This window comes from Hippocampus guttulatus, chromosome 6 (assembly GCF_054856545.1).
Source record: "Hippocampus guttulatus isolate MCC_2025c chromosome 6, RoL_Hgut_1.0, whole genome shotgun sequence".
Classification (NCBI taxonomy): domain Eukaryota; kingdom Metazoa; phylum Chordata; class Actinopteri; order Syngnathiformes; family Syngnathidae; genus Hippocampus; species Hippocampus guttulatus.
The window spans coordinates 8,101,436-8,119,776 of record NC_141266.1 but is presented as its reverse complement, the minus strand read 5'-3'; the positions used below and the strand labels follow the sequence as shown (position 1 = coordinate 8,119,776).

Below are 18,341 nucleotides of genomic sequence, written 5' to 3'. Positions count from 1 at the left end.
CCTGTACCAGATGGTATCCAGGCTTCAAAAGAAGTTTCTGGAGGAGTCCTACCCATCCGTCGATCACATTCACATAAAAGGAGTAGACCGTCGAATGATCTACAAGAAGCCATCTGCCATCAGCCACTACCTCAGGAAGCTAGTCAGCCAGCGACAAGCCAAACAGCAAAGCCACTGACCCATGGCCAAGATTTAAAAAAAAACAAAAAAAAAAAACAGACTTGGGCAGAACCACATGTATGATGTTGTATAATTAACATTCAAGATATCTTTTGCCTCAAGATCATTGACAAAACCAGTGAGGTTTGTCATGTAATCAATTTTATTCTCCCCCCCCCTCCCCCACACAACAATTTTTTGCTGCATTGCAAGCTTCAGTTGAGGATAAATAATTGGAGGCTCTACAAGCTGAATGAAATATTTGAACTCTGAACATATTTTTGTTATTCCAGCTTCTCCACCGAATTGACCAATCGAAAGATGCAGAAACTTTTTCGATCTACAACCTGCACAACTCAATGGGAAGAACAAAATCTTTTCATGAGGGAAAGTGAATTCAACAACTGAGAGCCTCTTCTCACTGAGGGTGTGGTTGTGTTCCAAATCAACCAAATACATTCCAACTCATGTTAAATGGCAGTCAGCACACACCTGCTGCTGTAACCCCTGAATGGGCTAAGATTTTTTTTTTGTTGGCTTTTCCTGACAGTCACATCTTACAACACTAGATATGGTCCACGGAGAGCTTCCACAGCATCAGGGGATCTCATTTTTCAGTCAGCAGAAGGGTATGAAAGAATGTCTCAGGCATTAAATATACAGTGGAACACACAAGACAGTCATGATCAAGAGGAGAAAATATGGCGCTATGAACAGTGTCAGTAAAATGTATGCAGCAGGAAGTGCTGGCTGTTTAGTACCCATGACAACAATCATCATTCTTGTTCGGAGCCAAGGGGTAAGGGGTGTGGCAATATGAAAACCTTATCTTACCTAAAAACAAAAAAACAGAAATCTCCCAAAGAAGCATGTTAGAAAAATGTCTCATGGGCCATTGAAACCAAGGTTGAACTGTGCTTCCATACTTTCAAAGCACTGTTCATATCTACAGCGAAATGTGGTGGCATCATTATGTTTGGGACCGATTTCTTCAGTTGGACCTGCGGCCAGGGGCGTGCAGAGGACGGGGGCCAACGGGGAGACATCCACAGCGCCCCACCCCCCACCCTCCAACATCCCACTATAGACATACAGTAAATGTAATTTGGTGCATGGGGTTTGCCGATCAATAATCTGCACATTGAATCTGCAATGATAGAGGGGCCATATACTTCAAGAAAGGTCTATCCAGTCCACACACCTTTCCCACCTGTTAATGAAAATATTTCAAGGCATGTGTAAATATTTCAAGTCATGTGCCAGCTTGAAGTGTGTGGTTGGAACGAAAACCTCACTCAACCCGCTTTCTAGAATGTTTTTGCGCTGAATTGGTGACCCAGACTTTTAGCTCAACTATCAGCGTGCCCAAACCAAAGCTGTGGGTATACCTGAGAGGGGTGCACGCTGCCACAGGAAAAACGACATTGCATGTTGAAGGGTCTTCCCCACCCACCCTTTGGTCGACAAAAAAAAATAAAAAACGGGCGTTTCGACTGTGCTTTGCAAGCACCTGCTTGCGGACTTAGTCAAAGTAGAGCAGTGGTGCCCAAACATTTTGGACCTAAGATCTACTTTTCGATCAACCCGTTACGCGCGCACTAGCACGCACTAACACACACACACACATGCCATGATGAGCAACAACCATAACGGGCCCCAAGATGAACGAAACATAAAATAAAGTAGACACATGAGTTGATGAGTTTGTTAAAAGGAAATCACTGCCTACCTTAATGGGAGACCTGATGCGGAGGCATGCGACCACTTTTGCAGCCTGTTCACTATCGTAGCTCACGGGTACCCTTTTAAAATGCTTCTCAGATTGACATTCTTTGCGAGTGCCATCGGTGAATTGTACACGAAATGAACGTCGAGTGATAATAATAATAATATTAATAATAAAAGCCACATCGCAACAGCTCTAATCGCAAACTTCAATTGCAAACTGCTGAGCGCTAACTTCCGGTGAAGTAGGGCACCCGCCACCGTAAATTAAAGGTGACCTGCTTTCTTTTATTTTTTACATACTTTTTGTGAAAGTGAGATTAATAAGATGGATAGGGTGCAGTGTCTATTAACACAAACTATCTATTACTAACGTGCACAGAGACACAAAAAATGTTTCTTCGTTTTTTTTTTTTTTTTTTAATAAACACCCCTCGCGATCGACTTTGGACCAGTCCACGAGGTACCTGTCGATCGCGATCGACGTAATTAGCACCTGAGGTAGACGGAATTATAAGGCAGAGCAGGTCCAAATCCCAGCCAGTGCTTGCACAAAACCGTTTGGCTTCTGCTAAAAAGGTAATCAATGTAAAGGAAAGCCTACTAGAAGAAGTGAACCTAGTTTGGGGTTCATCAGATGCCCTCTAAATGGAGGCAGGTGTTGGCTGACTCCCATTTGACACGAGTTTGACTGTACATCTATTTGGTTAGCCTCAATCTGAACACAGCCACATTCCCAGTTCGAAGAGGGTGAGCGCACTTATGCAGCCACTTGGTCAGTTATTTTGTTTTACTTGTCCATGTAAAAAAAAAAATCATTGAGTTGTACATGTTATCGATCACTTTTATGGTGAAAAAATATTTTGTTTTTATTCTTGGTGTATCTGCAAAACAGCATTGTTTTTAATTTGGTCAGTGAGGGGTAGGATATGTATAAGTTCCTTGAACTTAAGCACGGTTCTTTTAAATATCAATTGTTACTTTATTTTAAAATGGGTCATTCTGTTTTAAACTTGATGCTCCAAAACAAAAAAAAACAATTTTATGATGCCACAAAAACTTGGCATTTGAACAGGAGTGTACAGACTTTTTATCTACTGAATTACTACACTGAATTCCTCTCATCGTTTGCATTATTTTCTGCCATCTGTCATTTCATTAGGTTTGAGTCAGATGACAGCCAGGCATAGACTTCCGAAATGGATCATTGAATTCACTAATTTGAGAGTAAATATTACACATTTCTATACTGCAATGATTTTGGATGCAATTTAAGCTATAAATGGAGTCCTTGCAAACAAAAGCTGAGGGTAAAATGAAAAGTCGACATCAGTAGTTCATCCTGAGGATTTAAGTTTAATTATGACACCACATCAAAATAAAAATTTCCAACAGATTTGGAATTTAATTCCATCCATATACATGCATAGCAACAACATTTTAAGAAACATGTTCTCCCATTATCAGGACACTGGAATGATAATCAGTATTTCCACTGACCTCCCACCCATGTTGTTTGTTAGCAATAAACATAATTCTTTTTTTTTTTTTTTTACCCCGCAGAGGGGTTACAAATAATTATATGCACAGTCCCCATTTCATAATACTGCTTTTAGTAACGTTTCCCTCATTTACAAAGTATTGCATTGAGAGCAAATTTTCAAAAAGGGAGACCAAAGTGTATCATTCAACGGAAATACAAGTACTATACAAGAACGCTGCCATCCTTATGAAAACGTCCACATCTGGCTTGAAGAAAAAAAAGACAGACAAAAATCCACATAGGAATGCAAAGCCGCGGGTATATGCCAAAATGTGAAACGCATCGTTGTGCCTGTTGGTCACCGCCAAGTGGTGAACACTTGGTCAGTCGCAGTCTGCAATCTACATTTGGGGCATATACTGAAGTTGCTACAGCAAATAAGAATACACAAGTGCCTCAGTAGCTAGTTTTGTGTCTAAAATGCATCTCATTTTTGTATTGTCTATTGTTTCATTGAGCCTACCTTACAATGTAAACAATGTGTGTGCTACACAAGAATGACTATACAATAACATTACAAACAACTCTGATAGAAATTTCATTTGAAGTTAAATTAAAATCACGACCCATTAATACTGATTGTGAAATAAATTAATGTGAAAGTGGCACCGATAGAATTCTTGATTCGTTTTCTTCTCGTTTTCCTTCTAGGTTTTTGCATGTTTACATCATAAAAGGACAGCAGGAGCCTCTCTTGATTGTCCACGAGCAGTTCTTAGCACTGCGTGATGCACGATTCCAGACGCAAACAGTGTACCAAAACAAAAGTCCGAAACAAGGGCAAATGCGATGGGGATTGGGAAAGCGGTTTTGGGTTGAAGAATCTGTCTTCTCATTTCACATGCTCCGCAGCATGTGATGAGCAGTAAAACTTCTTATGGGTAATAAAGTTTGACAGGTTGTTGAACTGGATATCGCAGAGGCGACAGTACTTGCTACTTCCGGAACCGTTCATCCCTTTGTTGGCCGGGGGTGCCGCATCCTCGTTTGGGGACTTGGAGGAAGGTGACATGTTCTCGTTGGAGTCTGCTGGGTTCTCCCCGGCCCACGTTGGGGAGGGATTACTTGCTTGGCCATCTGGCTGGGGCTGGTTCTCCTGTTGCGGCGCCGCGCCCGAACGTTCTTCCGGCTTATGTCCCCCGTTGACAATGACCATGCCTCGGTTTTTGGGCAGCAGGGGGAGAGGCTCCTTGCCAGGATGAGGGCAGCCATTAGCAGCGGGCTGTTGGGTCGCTTCCCTCGCTGCTCCCGCCTCACCTCCGCTTCCTGCCCCATTAACACCCTGCTCCTGTTCACTGGCCTCTCCCTGCATCGCGGGTCCTCCGCTCACATAGTCGGTGGGCTTGATCCCAAAATACGGTGATATTTGCTCAGAACCTTTCATCTTCTTTATTGCTCCGGGATAAAGGCAATGGGGCAGATACATGTTCTTGTTTTCATCTTTCGATGGCATGAGCTGGGCTTCAGCAAAAGGCTTGAGACCTGGCACGGGTCCCAGGTGAGGTGGGAACAGGCCGCCGTTCTGCACCATCACCTTGCCGTTTTTTTCACATTTGCTCGGGCTCTTATCGTAGGTCTCGCCCGTGTTGTTGTTGTTGTTGTTGCCTTCGCTCTTCACATCTGCGAACATGGTCGTGTCCAGGCTGCCCGTCTCGTTATGCTGCGGCTGTTGGTGCGACTGTTGGGACTTTTGAGCGGTCGCGGCAGCCGTAGCCGGGCAAAAGTTCTGTTTGTGTGCCAAGTAGTTCTCCACTTTATTAAAACTTATTTTGCAAACTGCACATTCGTGGTAGTCCAACAGTCTTTTTGGAGAGCTACACGTCTTGTCAGAGAGGAGGGAACACTTTTTGCTGAGATCAATTGGGGCATCCAACTCTTGGGGCTCCGCTGGGCTGCATTTGGGAGTCAAAATAGGTTTAGTGACAGTCAGAGAGGCCTCCAGGTGTTTCGGGACCATACCTGGAAAGATGTCGCAGCGGGGGTGGAAACGGTCGCCTAGGCCGTCCGCGGCTTCTTGGGACGTACAAGGATTCATAGGATGGATGCCGAGGAAACCCGGCTGTCCCATTGGGGGCCTTTGATGGTCCGGATCCGGGAGACACAACTCGTACATCTTTCTTCGCTTACGAGTTCTCATGTTCCTCTGCATGGAGGGCACCTTGTTGGCGGACATGCGCTTCATGGGCGGATCGTGACGAGTGGCGCAGTAGTACTGCTTGTGCACCATGTAGGTCTCGTGGCGGCTGAAGGTGATGTTACAGGCTTCGCACGTGGTCTTGCTCGGGTCGTTGTCGCTCTCGACGAGACCGCCGGCACCGGGGCTTTTCCCCTCGATCTGTTTGCCGTTCAGCCTATCCTCAACGCCGGTCGGCGTCGAGACCTTCTTCACCTGCCCCGATAGCTCCTTGTCAGGCCCTTTGGCGCCAGCATTGATCAGGTCCAACACACTGGAGTTCAGGCAGGCCGACTGCATGAGGTGACTGTCGCCTTCAGCGGGGTGGCAGCCGCTCAGCATGCTAACAGATGTGTGGCCGCTGTTAGGGCTCACTGACTCGGGGACCTTGTCGGAAAGGGCGGAGAAGTCGGGTGACTTTGCCAGGTGTTGCCAGCGGCTGTTGCAGTAGTGCTTTTTGTGGACCAAATAGTTGTCCAGGTTGCTGAAGGTGATATTGCATTCGAAACAGGTGGCTCCTTTGGGCATAAGAGGGCTGTAGATGACCGGCGGGTAGCTGTTCCCTCCGTGACGCAGTCTCCTGTGAACGAGCTCGGACATTTTAGCTAGAATCTCGGAAGCCTGGGGGACCACTGAAATGTCTTGGGAAAAAGCGAACTGAGACAAGAAGGGGCCCATGGGAAACGTGGGCATGTTGTGCTGCACGGGGGAAGAGGCCAGACGGGGGCTGGAGGGCTCAGATTTGATCCGAGTGTACGAGAAGCTCGCTTTGCTGCCCGGGTGGGCATCTCCCTTCTGAGCGGACGGCGTGGGCTTCTTTTCAGCCTTGTCGGGCTCTCCGTCTGTGCCGGTCTCCTTGTTGAGGGCCCCCTTGGGGCTTCCCAGCAGAGCATCCTTCCTGCTGGCCAGCTCGGTGCAGGCCTGCTGCTGCTGTTGCTGCTGGAGGCTTTCCTCAGCCCCCCTGGGGGAATGCTCGGTGGCGTCGCCTTCCCTGTGAAGTTTGTTGCCATGGCCATGTAAGTCCTGATGCTGTAAGAGTTCCCTGTGGCTCTGAAAGCTGATATGGCAGTGATTGCATCTGAAGGCCGCCTGTGACAGGTGAGACATGATGTGATGCTGGAATGTAATAAGAGAATCTGCCGTGTAGTTACAGATTGTGCATTTCAAGCTGGTGCCAGGAGGGAGGCTCTCTTCCATTTTGACACCTGTGAACGAGATAAAAAGGACAACCTCAGAATCTCGTCTCCCGGTTCCCCGGTAGAGTTAACGGTACAAACCATCAAACACTCATGCATTATGCCAGAGAGATCCCCATGCACTTGAGTAATTTATTTTTTTTTTAAATTTGCTGAAGGATATATTGTCAGTGATGCTAGCTGACATGAGGAGAAGGATATGCTCTAAATCCAAAATCCTGTCGCTTTCTGGATTGAAATTGCGCATTCTTCAAACAAAAGGGCTAAAAATGAAAAGTGAATCCAAATGCATCGTCTGTCATTGTTGCTGTGACTCACCACTGTGTGAGGCGGTCAGGTGCATCTCCAGGGCCCTGGCCCCTGAAAAGGTCTTGCTGCATTGTGGGAAGGGGCACACACTGGACGTCTGGTGGGCTCCATTGTCATTGTCTTCAACAACCGTCTCAGGTTCCCTTTGCCGCCCGCTGCAGTAGTACATCAGATGGGCCTGTAGATTCCTCTCACTGCGAAACCAGATCCCACAAGCTTTGCAGGGGAAGATGTCCTCTGGAGGGACACAAACAGCAAGCTCGTAAAGATTTTAAAAGGGTACAGGGACAAGATAAAGAAAAACACTGCACTGTCCCGTGGCCTGCATGACGCTTTCCATTATCGACAGTGCTGCTTCCCAAAGCCGACGTCCCAAAGTGTTTCCTTCCAATTTCTCGCTGCCGCATATTGCTGCACTGCTACCACTGGGTTTGTGCCCTTTCTCAAGGGCAAACAAGAACACTGGACCATCTGCTTACCTCCCCGTTGAGCTGAACCCAGATAGCCCTTGCTAAGTAAACAAACACACCATTTGCATAAGGCCTGTAGTTTGCAATTAACACGTTAGTCCGATCCTCTCCATGTTTATGTGAACCCAAAACTTCAAGGTCGTTGCTTCTTATCGCCAATGCAGAGACTCATCTGGGTTAATCTACGCGTTGTGGAGACGACGCCCCTTGTTAAGCAGGTGACCATGGGCAAGCTATGTGTGTGTGTGTGTGTGTGTGTGTGTGTGTGTGTGTGTGTGTGTGTGTGTGTGTGTGTGTGTGTGTGCGTGCCAGAAGAAGAGCACACGTTTCTGTGCGTGTCGAAATAAAAGCGCATCTCATCACAGCGCAGTGAACGTGAATGATGGTGCGCAGCCACTTACTGTTGACAATTGCAGTGGGTAGGATGGAAGCCATTGCAGCCTGCTGCGGCAAGAGCTGGATGCTGTCCAGCAGCCTGGCCGGGTACATGCCCTCGCTCAAAGACATGTGGTTGACTGCCTGCAGACGTGAGTCAAAGTCAACTGCAAACGCCACCAGCTCTTCGCCTTCCATCATGTTCTTGGTGGTGGTGCACCACAGTTGGCCACCTGGACAAAACAGGCAGGATGTTGAAGTGCTTGCTTGGTGAGAAGCTTGATTCCATGCACGGCGAGTAAATCCGAGCTTAAAGGTCAGGGCAATTATGCAATGTTTGGGTTTTTTTTGTGTGTGTGTGTGCGTGAGTAGAATAAAAAAAAAGATACTAAATGGCGAGTATGGACGGGACGAACGTCTCATCTCAGAAACAAAGTGCCAGCACTCAGCAAATCAGAGACTGGACAATTCTGCAGCATCAAGAGAGAGCTAACACACACAGCAACAACGTAAGCTAATGTCAATGTTATTTTTGCCATTTCTACCTTATGTCTTTCAAAGCTGTCAAGCCACAATGTAGTAAAAGGGTATTTTTCTCAGCCAAACTATCCATTTCACAATATCAATACACCATCAGAATCAAAACGTTTACCTAGAACTAAGCTATAAATCAGAATTTTGAAAAAAAACAAAATCACAGCTCCTCACAAGGGTGTCGCAAAATCAACCAAATGGGTTCTTTTCACATAGAGCAGTGAAATAGGTCCTCCATTTTGGATTGTGTTTCGGAAGTAGGGATTCATTTTAATTTTTTTATTTATGAAGTGTCAAAGGAGGAGGGGGCTGGGGGCGAATGAGGGGAGGTAGAAGAAGAGAGGGAATGCTTTAGCTTAGATAATATTTATCTCTACACATGACAGGCTTTCAGCTGCACTCCATTTTCTATTGAAGAGATTAAAGTTTTTAATGTGACTATTTACAGAAATCTGGCTGGAGAGATAACAACAAACTATGATACGCTCCCGCTAAATGGCAGAATTAGGACATTGTTTCTGTGGGAAGCTGGACAATTAATTAAAGCGCGCTGTTAGCTTTCAAAGATGTGCAAACATACCATCGCAGTGTCAGGCTGAGAGGGGACGTGATTTGAGCCCTAGCCGATGTGGAATAAAGAGAGTCCTGAGGAGAGGCGTGAAGGCGGGTGGGGTGGTGGGAGGGGAGGTGGGGGGGGGGGGGGTCGCTGAGAAAGCCCTCACACATGTGTAACACTGATTACTCATGTTTACATAAACCCTATAAGATGCTCGGTTTAAAACCGCCCGTAGACAGCATGAAGGTGCTCTCAATGAGCACAATTCACTTCATCCAGGTGGATTTAGAAGACGTGGCGCAACACCGTGGAAACGGAACGCAAATGGAGTTTACAGCATTGTGCCATATCGATAAATCATTCTATCTTTCAAGAAGGTCTGGGCCCCATTATTATTTTGATGCAAAATTGGAGGTGTCGCATCGCTGTCTTGATTTAAGCACTTCCTATCTGCAGCATTGAAAATTAGACCGTCACAAATGTGTCAAAGCAATGAGATGGTATTAAAATATGCCACCCATGTGTGCAGGCTTACTCCCTTTGAGTGTGTGCGCACGTCACACGTTTAAATAGCAATGCCTATCAGTCGGCCAATCGACTGTGATGAGACGCGCACTTCAGGGCGCTCCACTTCTTGGTTTTGATTCTGTCATAGCGCACACTGCCTGGAGAGGCCCTTTGAATTTTTATCTCCTAATTAAAATAACAAAACTCCTCTCTACTGTCTGCCCAAGTTACAATCAAGGTAGATACAAACGGCGACTGACAATGAAGGGGAATATATCACAGCCATAGCCACAAAAGTTTCTCTCCTCTGTATGGATCTCTTTAGTTAGCACACGCTCGCACCATACAAAGAGAATTATGAACCAGGTCCCGCACGCTGAGATACAAATCAGGGTTTCGGGATCAATGGCTATCAAAGACACTGTAGACTCTCCTCAGTTGAAAGGAGGCAGATTATGCGCAGTGTGTCGAAATGTTTTACTGCTTTTGACAGCAGAATATGCAGTCAGATTGCATCCCTTCAGCCAAGGGTGCGACAGATCCATCTGTTGTGTGCCCAAATGCTGGAAATGAGTGTCAGAACTGGATGTACCACTTTTTTTTTTTCTCAGCGAAACAAAACACTAAAGCAGCATTCTGCTGGTTTTGGTCATTTGCAATCTGAAATATGCGTTGGAACTGCTGGATTAAGGGTTTAGGGGGAGACATAACTAGCTATAATCAGAGCTACAGCATGTAGTGTAGCTACACTTGCTTCCAGTTTGAGATCCATCACAAAAGTGATGGAATTTAAAAAAAAAAAAAATTCAAAAATCTAATTTTGTTCAACATTTTAAAATTATACCTCTTGCCGTTGTAGTTTGCAGTGGTGTCCACCGTCGTGGGAGATCGGTGCGATAAGAAAAAACCCCCAAATGCTACATAATTTGGAGCACGGTATTTATATTGATTTTAAAAAAAAAAGAGGATTGCCCACAGCCTGCATCAGACCTGAAGTTGAAGAAGAGCATTCAATCAAGGTGCAATGTTGTTGTTAATGTGCTACGTCTCAGCTCGTTTCCTAAGATGACGATTTAAATCACAAAACCAGGTGAGCCGGCCGTGATAATAGTGTAATTTGCGCGAATGAATGCGCGAGGAGTGAGGTCAAGAGCGAGAGCGAAAGACCAACGGCGAGTCAAGAAACTGGGCGAAAAGGCTGGGAAAAGTGCAGCTTGTGATTTGCACTTGTTTGCCTGCTAACTGTCTGCACCGAGCTGCCTTTGTGCAGTAGCCAATGCAGTTGGAATGAAGGCTATTGTCTAAATCCTCCTGCAGAGCACCTGATAAAAGAATAAAGAACTATGACATATTCTAAAAACAATGGAGGAATTAAGGAGAGACAATAGGCCAGCTGCCTCATTAAAACAATCAAAACGGCATCCTGTACGTGGTCCAGATAATTAAAAACCACTGCTTCCGAAAAGTCTCTCAATACCCTATCCGGCAGCTCACTGAGGCCCCGAGACTCGAGCTCTGCTGGCGAAATGCCCTCTTGCCGTTTTGCTTTTGATTAATGCTTTATTTGAACACACGGTTGAAGATGAGCATATGAGGGAAATTCATGAAACACATTTACAATGCAAACCCTTTCTCCCCCCCCTCCGTAAGTACTTACAAACTAATCAAACGTCTCAGGATGACTCACCGGGGGCACGAGCCACGAGAGATTTCAAAGTGCAGACATCACAGGGCATTTTGTTTTAATTTCCTCAAGTTAAATTACTTTATAAGAAAACGCTTCAATGGAATAGAATAGTGGTACAGTATCTATGGGGGAGGCAGGGCCAAGTGAGATACATGAGCCGGATGTTTTTATTTTTTGCTCCCCGCAAACAGCTCCGCGCCACCATATCTTAATGAAGTCGCAAACAAATCTCGTGCCTTGTGCAAAGCTGCGAGACAACAAAGCGGCAGAAATAACAGAAGGGCTCGGATAATTAAACTGGCCTGAAGACAGGTATTCAAATGTTGGTGTGTAAACAGCACAACTCTTTTAATAGTTTCGCTGTAAAATGCGTAGTTAAGCACATCAGCACTTGCCTCTTCCATCTGTCCAAACACATTAACATTGCAGAGGCCATTATGGATCTGGAGTACAGTCGCACATATGACAGCACGGGTTCAATAGCGCTCATGGGAAAAGTCACGGAGGCCCACGAATGCATCATGCGTCATTTATAATGGGGGGGGGGGCGGCTTGCACTTCACAAAAACTGGAACACACCCCAGGTTGCACAATTTGTATTGAGATCAACGTTTGCGAAGGAGAAATATGCACAAGACCTCAGTTCAGCGAGCAGCAAGGAACTCTCCATGCGCGTTTTGCTTTTCTGCAACAGTGGCCTCAACATAAGGGCCCTTTTGAGACAAGAAAACCAGAAATGACAAGACACATCTCATATTTGTGGCACAAATCAACTTTGATGAAATTGCACCCTGCTCGTCTGATGTTTTTATTGTCTTGGCATTCCTGGTTGACCTACTTTTAGAATATTCAAATGATACTTAAAACAGCACATTCAATCAAAGTTTATGATGGCAACAGTTTGACCCCGGATGGGATTATTTCCGAAATAATTTCCTACTCTGGAGAGAAGCAAATTGTTCAATTATCGAGAGGAAGAAAAGTTGATTTCTACGCTGAACTTAATAAGGATTGGGTTTTTTTTGTGTGCGTGTGTGTGTGTGTGTGTGTGTGCGTTGGCTATCCAGGCGAAAGCAGCGTTCAGCGCCCATCTATCTCTATTGGCTGTGCGCTAGCCGCTGCTCTTAATTGTGAAACGAAGCCAGTGGTGCCTTAAGCTTAGGCTGTAATTAAAAGATCTTACTCTTCTTGTCTTGAAATCGGCTCCAACTCCTCCTGGTCAAATGGGAACAAGCATCACACACACCTACGAATATCAAGTAGCTGCATGCTGTTAGATGCCACATGTTTATTTGATTTTTTTCCCATTTTAAGTAAAGCCGGACTCATTGGAGGTCAAGTTAAAGTCCGATGATTCATCACTAATGGACGGATGACTAATATCTGCATCTGCACCTGACAGCAGACGCTGCATTGACAAAGTCCAAACAAAACCTCCTCATGAATACCGGTAAATATTTGGACTGTTTGTGGATGGCTCAGTTGCGCACAGTCGGGTGACTCGCCATTGTCTGTCACGCCATCGTCACAGTCAGAGCAAGCGGAAAGGAAAGGGAGCCCGCTTAAGAGCAAGACATGGATGCCACTCACGCGCTTAAAGTAGCTCACTGTTATTGACGATTCACCCAAGTCAAATTGGCAGCTGTTTCACTGAAGGCACTGACAGATTTCACTTTGTCCCTCTCAGGTTTATTGCGGCCACTAGGAGGCACTCTTCTCATGTTCAAGCTCCTGCGAGTGGATGCGAGATGAAGCCCACATGCCAACAGAGCAGTGTGTGCTTTTTACATCTTTGCTTGTAGGTAAAGTTCTTTTTGTCATCGGAACTGTATTTATATCAAAAATCATCCCAGTATTTTTATCGTTAAATATATTTATGGACGCAGCTTGCCATGCCTCCACAAATGCCACGACCGGACACATTTCAGCATCAAGTATTTTTGTCGGCATACTGACAGCTGATGGCCTCGAGCGAATGACATGCAGGCCACATTCTGCAAATTAAAAAGTCCCCGAGGGAGAAGATCCACACACACGGTAGAGACACATAAGTCATTCCCATTGTACTTTACTGGAAATTGTCTGTCAAGTAATTATTAATAATTGTTTAAGGTATTAAAATATGATAATTGAGCGGGGTTATGATTCAGCAAATGTTAAAATGAAATTTGAGACTGAAATTTAAACACATTTCTCAGGCACGTCTCTGGAGATTTTCTGAACAGTGACGATGATTCTGGCAGGCGATGTTTTCTTGCTAATAGTCTTGTAATCATTCTGAAGGAGAACATCATAGACGTGAATGAGAATCTAGTTTGCTCTATTAGAGGGCAAACAACTCCAATTTCTACTTTCATAATGCCACATAAAAACATCTTTTTGCAATTACGCATTGAATTGAAACAGGAATATTTCACACTTTAAGCATTGTCAATTTAGGACAATCTCAAGAGGAAACCTTTTAAGGACGGTACTCACTGGATTTATGACAATTATTTTCTTGTTTTATTTTTCAAAGCAAATGAATTGTTCTCGCTGCACACGTGATAAAGTAAAGAGGGCAATTTCAACTTTGGGTCCAAATGGATTCTGCGTTGTCAGTCAGACAGTTCCAGATTCCTACACTGCAAGCGGTTTCCTCTCATTTGCACGCTCTCTCTCTCTCTCTCTCTCTCTCTCTCTCTGTCTCTCTCTCTCTCTCTTTCTCCGTCTCTCTGTCTCTTTCTCACACACACACACACAGATTCACACACGCACACACACCGAGACAAAAACTCTGCCTGGCTCCTTCAGCACACTCTGCTCTGCTTTCTTCTTTTTTTGGACAGGTTCGTCCCGTTGAGGACTCTATTAAGTATCTCTCTCAGCGGGTAGTTCTGCTCATGTCCTGGTTGTGGCGAGTCGACATGTGTTTACCGCGGCCCCTGCTGCGGCGGCAGGCTCGTCGCAAACCTGTCCAGACCAGGCCACACTAATGGGACCAAAAGACCCCTTGTTGACAGGACACAATTTGATTGACGACCGATGCAGACACCTCCATTCCCTCCAGCTGTGGACCCCAGCGACGCCCCCACTTATCCATCACAGCTCGGCGGACGCATGTGAATGGTTCAGGTTGGGGAGGTTTTTCTTTCTTTTTCTTTTTTTTTTTAAATTCTGGGAGCGCAGCAAAGCCGCTGCCACGTGCCTCAGTGTCTTCTCCAACATGGCTCCGGCCCTACACCACATGGGCTGGCTGGCCATTCTGTGTGTGCAAGTGTGTGTGTTGGGGGTGGAGGGTGTATGTGTGGGGGTGTATGGTGGATGCCAGCCTAATGCAAATGCTCGCCGTTTAAAAACTGGGAGCCTCTCTCTTGCCTTGTCTCTCCCCTTTGGAGAGGTCTACGTTTGGTCTTCTGCTGCTGGCAGTTCTTTTCTTCCTCTCCAGAACGTCCGAGCCACAGAGATGCACCTGTCCTCCACTTTGGAATTCAAACATTATTGTTCTAGTCGTGAAGAGTGGAATTCGCTTCTTCAAACAGTTCATTTATGTTGATTTACTCTTTTAAAAAACCATGCCATGTGTAATACTTTGCGATGCCCTCTGTCTCTGCCCTCACTGTATTTCTACATTTTGCTTAGTGTGTGATCATTATGATTTTCTGTCATTTTGGAAGGAAAGGAAATAATGTGAGGCTAAAAAGGCCTAATTGCGTCCATCGCATTGTGTCTCGATAGTTGCTGCATCGGGGCGCACACTCGCTGCCCTAGCTCATTGCCATTCAGTCGTCCTGGCAAGCCCCTACGCTGCCCCAGGTATCACCACGCGGCCATCTGGAGCCGACATCTGTCTCTCTATTGATCACAAGGGTTTAGCACTTGATCAAACAGACTGCGACAGGAAATTGCTCTTTTCCCCGCAGAAAAGGCCAAACGCCTGCGTGAGGGTAATAGAGTGGAACTCTGATGCGGTAGCAGGGCAGCTAGCACGCGGGCGGGCACTGTTCAAATGTAATGCATCATCACCAACATTCTGTTCGCAACCCCGGATCATTAATGCAAATGCCCGGTTCTCGCCAGTCCATAGCTTCACATTTCGAGTCCCCTTTCGGAGCACGTCACGAACTGCTCACATCAAGAAGATGATAGCATAAGCGATCAAGGAAAAAGATAGAAGTCATCTTACAAAAAAGAGATTCATTAAAAAGAAGACAAATAATGGTGTAGTTCCCAGCTGACTTCAGGCCGAAAACAGGCCACACCCTGAACTGGTCGCCTGTCAGTTGTAGGTTTCATTGAGAGACCAACGATTATTCACACCCACATCCACAACGTCACTGAGTGGGAACTGATCCCACGCTACACGCACACAAGTCAGGCGAGTGTACCACAAAGCCATTGCCGACTGATTGGCCTCAAATTAACCCAAAAATTAATTTAGTTGCCTCACGGGAGTGTCACCAGTGGAGTTTGCCACACAACTGATGCCTGAATGTTTACCACACTGAGCAGTGGCTTTCTGTGTTCAGACATGCTTTCCAGGAGCTCATTGTAACATCGTGTTTAGCAAGTAGGGACAATTTCACACTGAAGGTGACATTTCTTCAGCATTGTATAACATATTTAATTGTTGCTGCAGTTTCCTGTTGCCTACAGTAGTGGGGTTGTCCTTTGGAATATGATGCAAATTTGGGATGAAGAAACTAATTCATTCCTTGCACCTCGGAACACCCCCTCCACCCCCCTCCCCTCAATCCTCCGCCAGCCTCCAACCTCCCCAGACACGAGGATTCTGATTAATCGTGTGACCGCCCCTCGTTTTGCATTTTACACAATCTCACGGCGCCACAGTGAGATGCGCGAGGTGTTTCGCCACTTTTGGCAAGCTGAAAAGACGTAGCCCAAGGAAGAACCAGTCGAAAGTATACGGAGAAAAAAAATATGACCAGGGGACGTGATAAAAAATTATCAGCAAGTGTGTTTTCCTGTTTGGTTTTAATCTACATTTAATTAAATTCTTATCTGCTGTGTGCTTATGGCTGCATTTGAATGGTGAGGCTGCATTCATTATGAATGGTAAAATTGAACTTGGTACTTTGTGTGTGGCCCAATAGAGGAAGCAGGCTCTTATTGAGGTGGATGCACAAGCTCCGACAGACGCGCGGAAAAAAATAAGTCAATTAAGATCGGTCTTTAAATGACGACTGTATCCAAACAAGAGGCGGGAGCATGCTCCATAATAGAATCCCGGCAAGGGAAAAAAATCCCACATCTGACTGTTGTTAATAAACATCCCACAGCCAATTGTATTAGTATTAGCCTGTTTATGGAAAGAGCACTGTTGATGCACAGTCGATTTATTCAAGTCTCACGATAGTTCCAAATCAATAGTAATGGGGTAAAAAGGTTTATGAATACAGTGGTCAATGACAGTAGTCACTAAAGTCAATGGCAGAGGACGGAGGAGAGACGCACAATGCAGTAAAGTGATCAATTCACAGCAGGGGGGGGGGGGGGGACATTCATCTCCAGCGTTCTGTAATGCTATCGCCAAAAGACAGCTTATAACAGGCAGGAGGCACTTGGCGAGCTAAGAACAATATCTCATACGCAGCACCCCCGAAAAAGACCCTGAGCTGATACAACAAAGTTAGGCGGTGGCAAAATCCCTAAATCTTCCCGTTTGCTTTTTCTGAGCAATGTAGGGAAGGGAGAAGCTCCCTGCTGCCTGCCCATGTTTACAGAGCCGTTCTCATCTCTAGGCCTTGCTCATCCACGGCACTGACACACGGTGTCGGCATGATTAGCGGTCCGCTTTTGCATACAGCTTGGTGTGTGTTTGTGTGTGTGTGAGTGTGGAGGGGGGGCATACAGGATCGGCAGATGAATGACTTTGAGGCGTCGGAGAAGGATCACAGTAGATAATCGCTCCCGACTGCTGTGCTGCAGCGCACGGATCCGGTCTTTAAAATAACGTTGGCAGGCAAGCCCCTCTCTAGCTTTCTGCAGGTTATCGTCTGCATTTTATGTTTGCAGTTTAAATCTTAACAGGGCACAAGTGGCACGGGTGAGCAAATATGTCTGGAGTCGGGTGAAGCGGACTGGAAATGTCATTGTGAGCGGGTGACGATTAGCCATTGCTGGCCGGGGAGATGAAAGTCTTCAAAATGAATGGCATTCAGTCGCGGAACGTCGTATTTAACCTTAGCGGGCTGGATTTCCTTCAGAGGGAATGCTGTATCGTCAAGCTGACCTCTCGTTACCCAGAGACTTTAACTCACGCACAAGACAAATACAAAATCTCCCCGAGTAGATTTAAATACACACCATGACTGAGACACAGACAGTGTGAGTACAGCGCGACATAAATTCCAATATCATAAATACTACTATCACACAAACAGAGAGGCCATAAAGTACTGCTGCCTGTGTCGGGGACTATAAACCTCTGGCGTTACTCATCGGGAATAAACACACATGCACAATTTACTGCTCGAGATCCCCTCTTTGTTTATCTTTTAAATAACCACCGTTTATCACCCCTCTGCATAAGCAAATTGCATGCAATGTGTGTTGTTTTAACATTTGATATGCTGTCCAGAAGACACATTCCTCGCTATGAATTCAATTGTCTTTGCAATATCCCGCCGCCATAGGCATCAGGACCCATCACCTGTTCGTTATCACCGGCCATCCTGTTTGGGGGATGCGGGGGCTCTTGAAACGGTGCCGCCGCTTTGACTCGCTGCTAACGGCAGGTCTCTGAACTTCTCACGCTTGACGTCGGTCGCTGGAAATTACGCTAACGACTAATTAACATCATAAAGCATGTTAAAACGAACGGGCAACACCTGCAACCTTCATTTGCACATGCTAAAATGACCTTGTGCTTTTACTTCTGCAGACAACAAGGATTTCGAAAAATATGTTTACATTTCTCTGTAGGATTGGTGCCACGAGGTATCATTTCGTGTGTTCTGCTAAAAAGCCGACAGGACAAAATAATAATTGTCAAAACACAGCAGTGGCAAAATTCCTAAAGCTGTTTTTGCCCCCCCTTTTTTTTCTTCTTTTAGAAGAAGGTTTGTGTGAACCTTGAAAGAGTGCACAGCCATTTACTAGGCTTGA

The 18,341-nt window shown here is 45.7% G+C and overlaps 2 protein-coding genes across 8 annotated transcripts in view; one reads left to right on the top strand and one right to left on the bottom strand.

Annotated features, from left to right (window-relative positions):
• The window catches only part of LOC147203421 (uncharacterized), a 33,820-nt gene extending 29,785 nt beyond the window's left edge, over positions 1 to 4,035 (top strand). For 6 of the 7 annotated variants that reach the window (XM_086114355.1, XM_086114354.1, XM_086114358.1 and 3 more), the window contains one exon: positions 11 to 4,035. In XM_086114355.1, the coding sequence (XP_085970481.1) occupies positions 11 to 178 (168 nt within the window). In that variant the 3' untranslated portion in view covers positions 179 to 4,035. The remainder of the gene's footprint in view (positions 1 to 10) is intronic. The other variant, XR_015101260.1, reaches the window with a different exon arrangement.
• zfpm2a (zinc finger protein, FOG family member 2a) overlaps positions 3,221 to 18,341 on the bottom strand; it is a 114,437-nt gene continuing 99,316 nt past the window's right edge. Inside the window, exons 6-8 of the mRNA XM_086114344.1 lie at positions 7,977 to 8,183; positions 7,115 to 7,342; positions 3,221 to 6,805 (exon numbers count right to left, since the gene is read on the bottom strand). Coding sequence (XP_085970470.1) covers positions 4,260 to 6,805; positions 7,115 to 7,342; positions 7,977 to 8,183 — 2,981 coding nt within the window. The 3' untranslated portion in view covers positions 3,221 to 4,259. The remainder of the gene's footprint in view (positions 6,806 to 7,114; positions 7,343 to 7,976; positions 8,184 to 18,341) is intronic.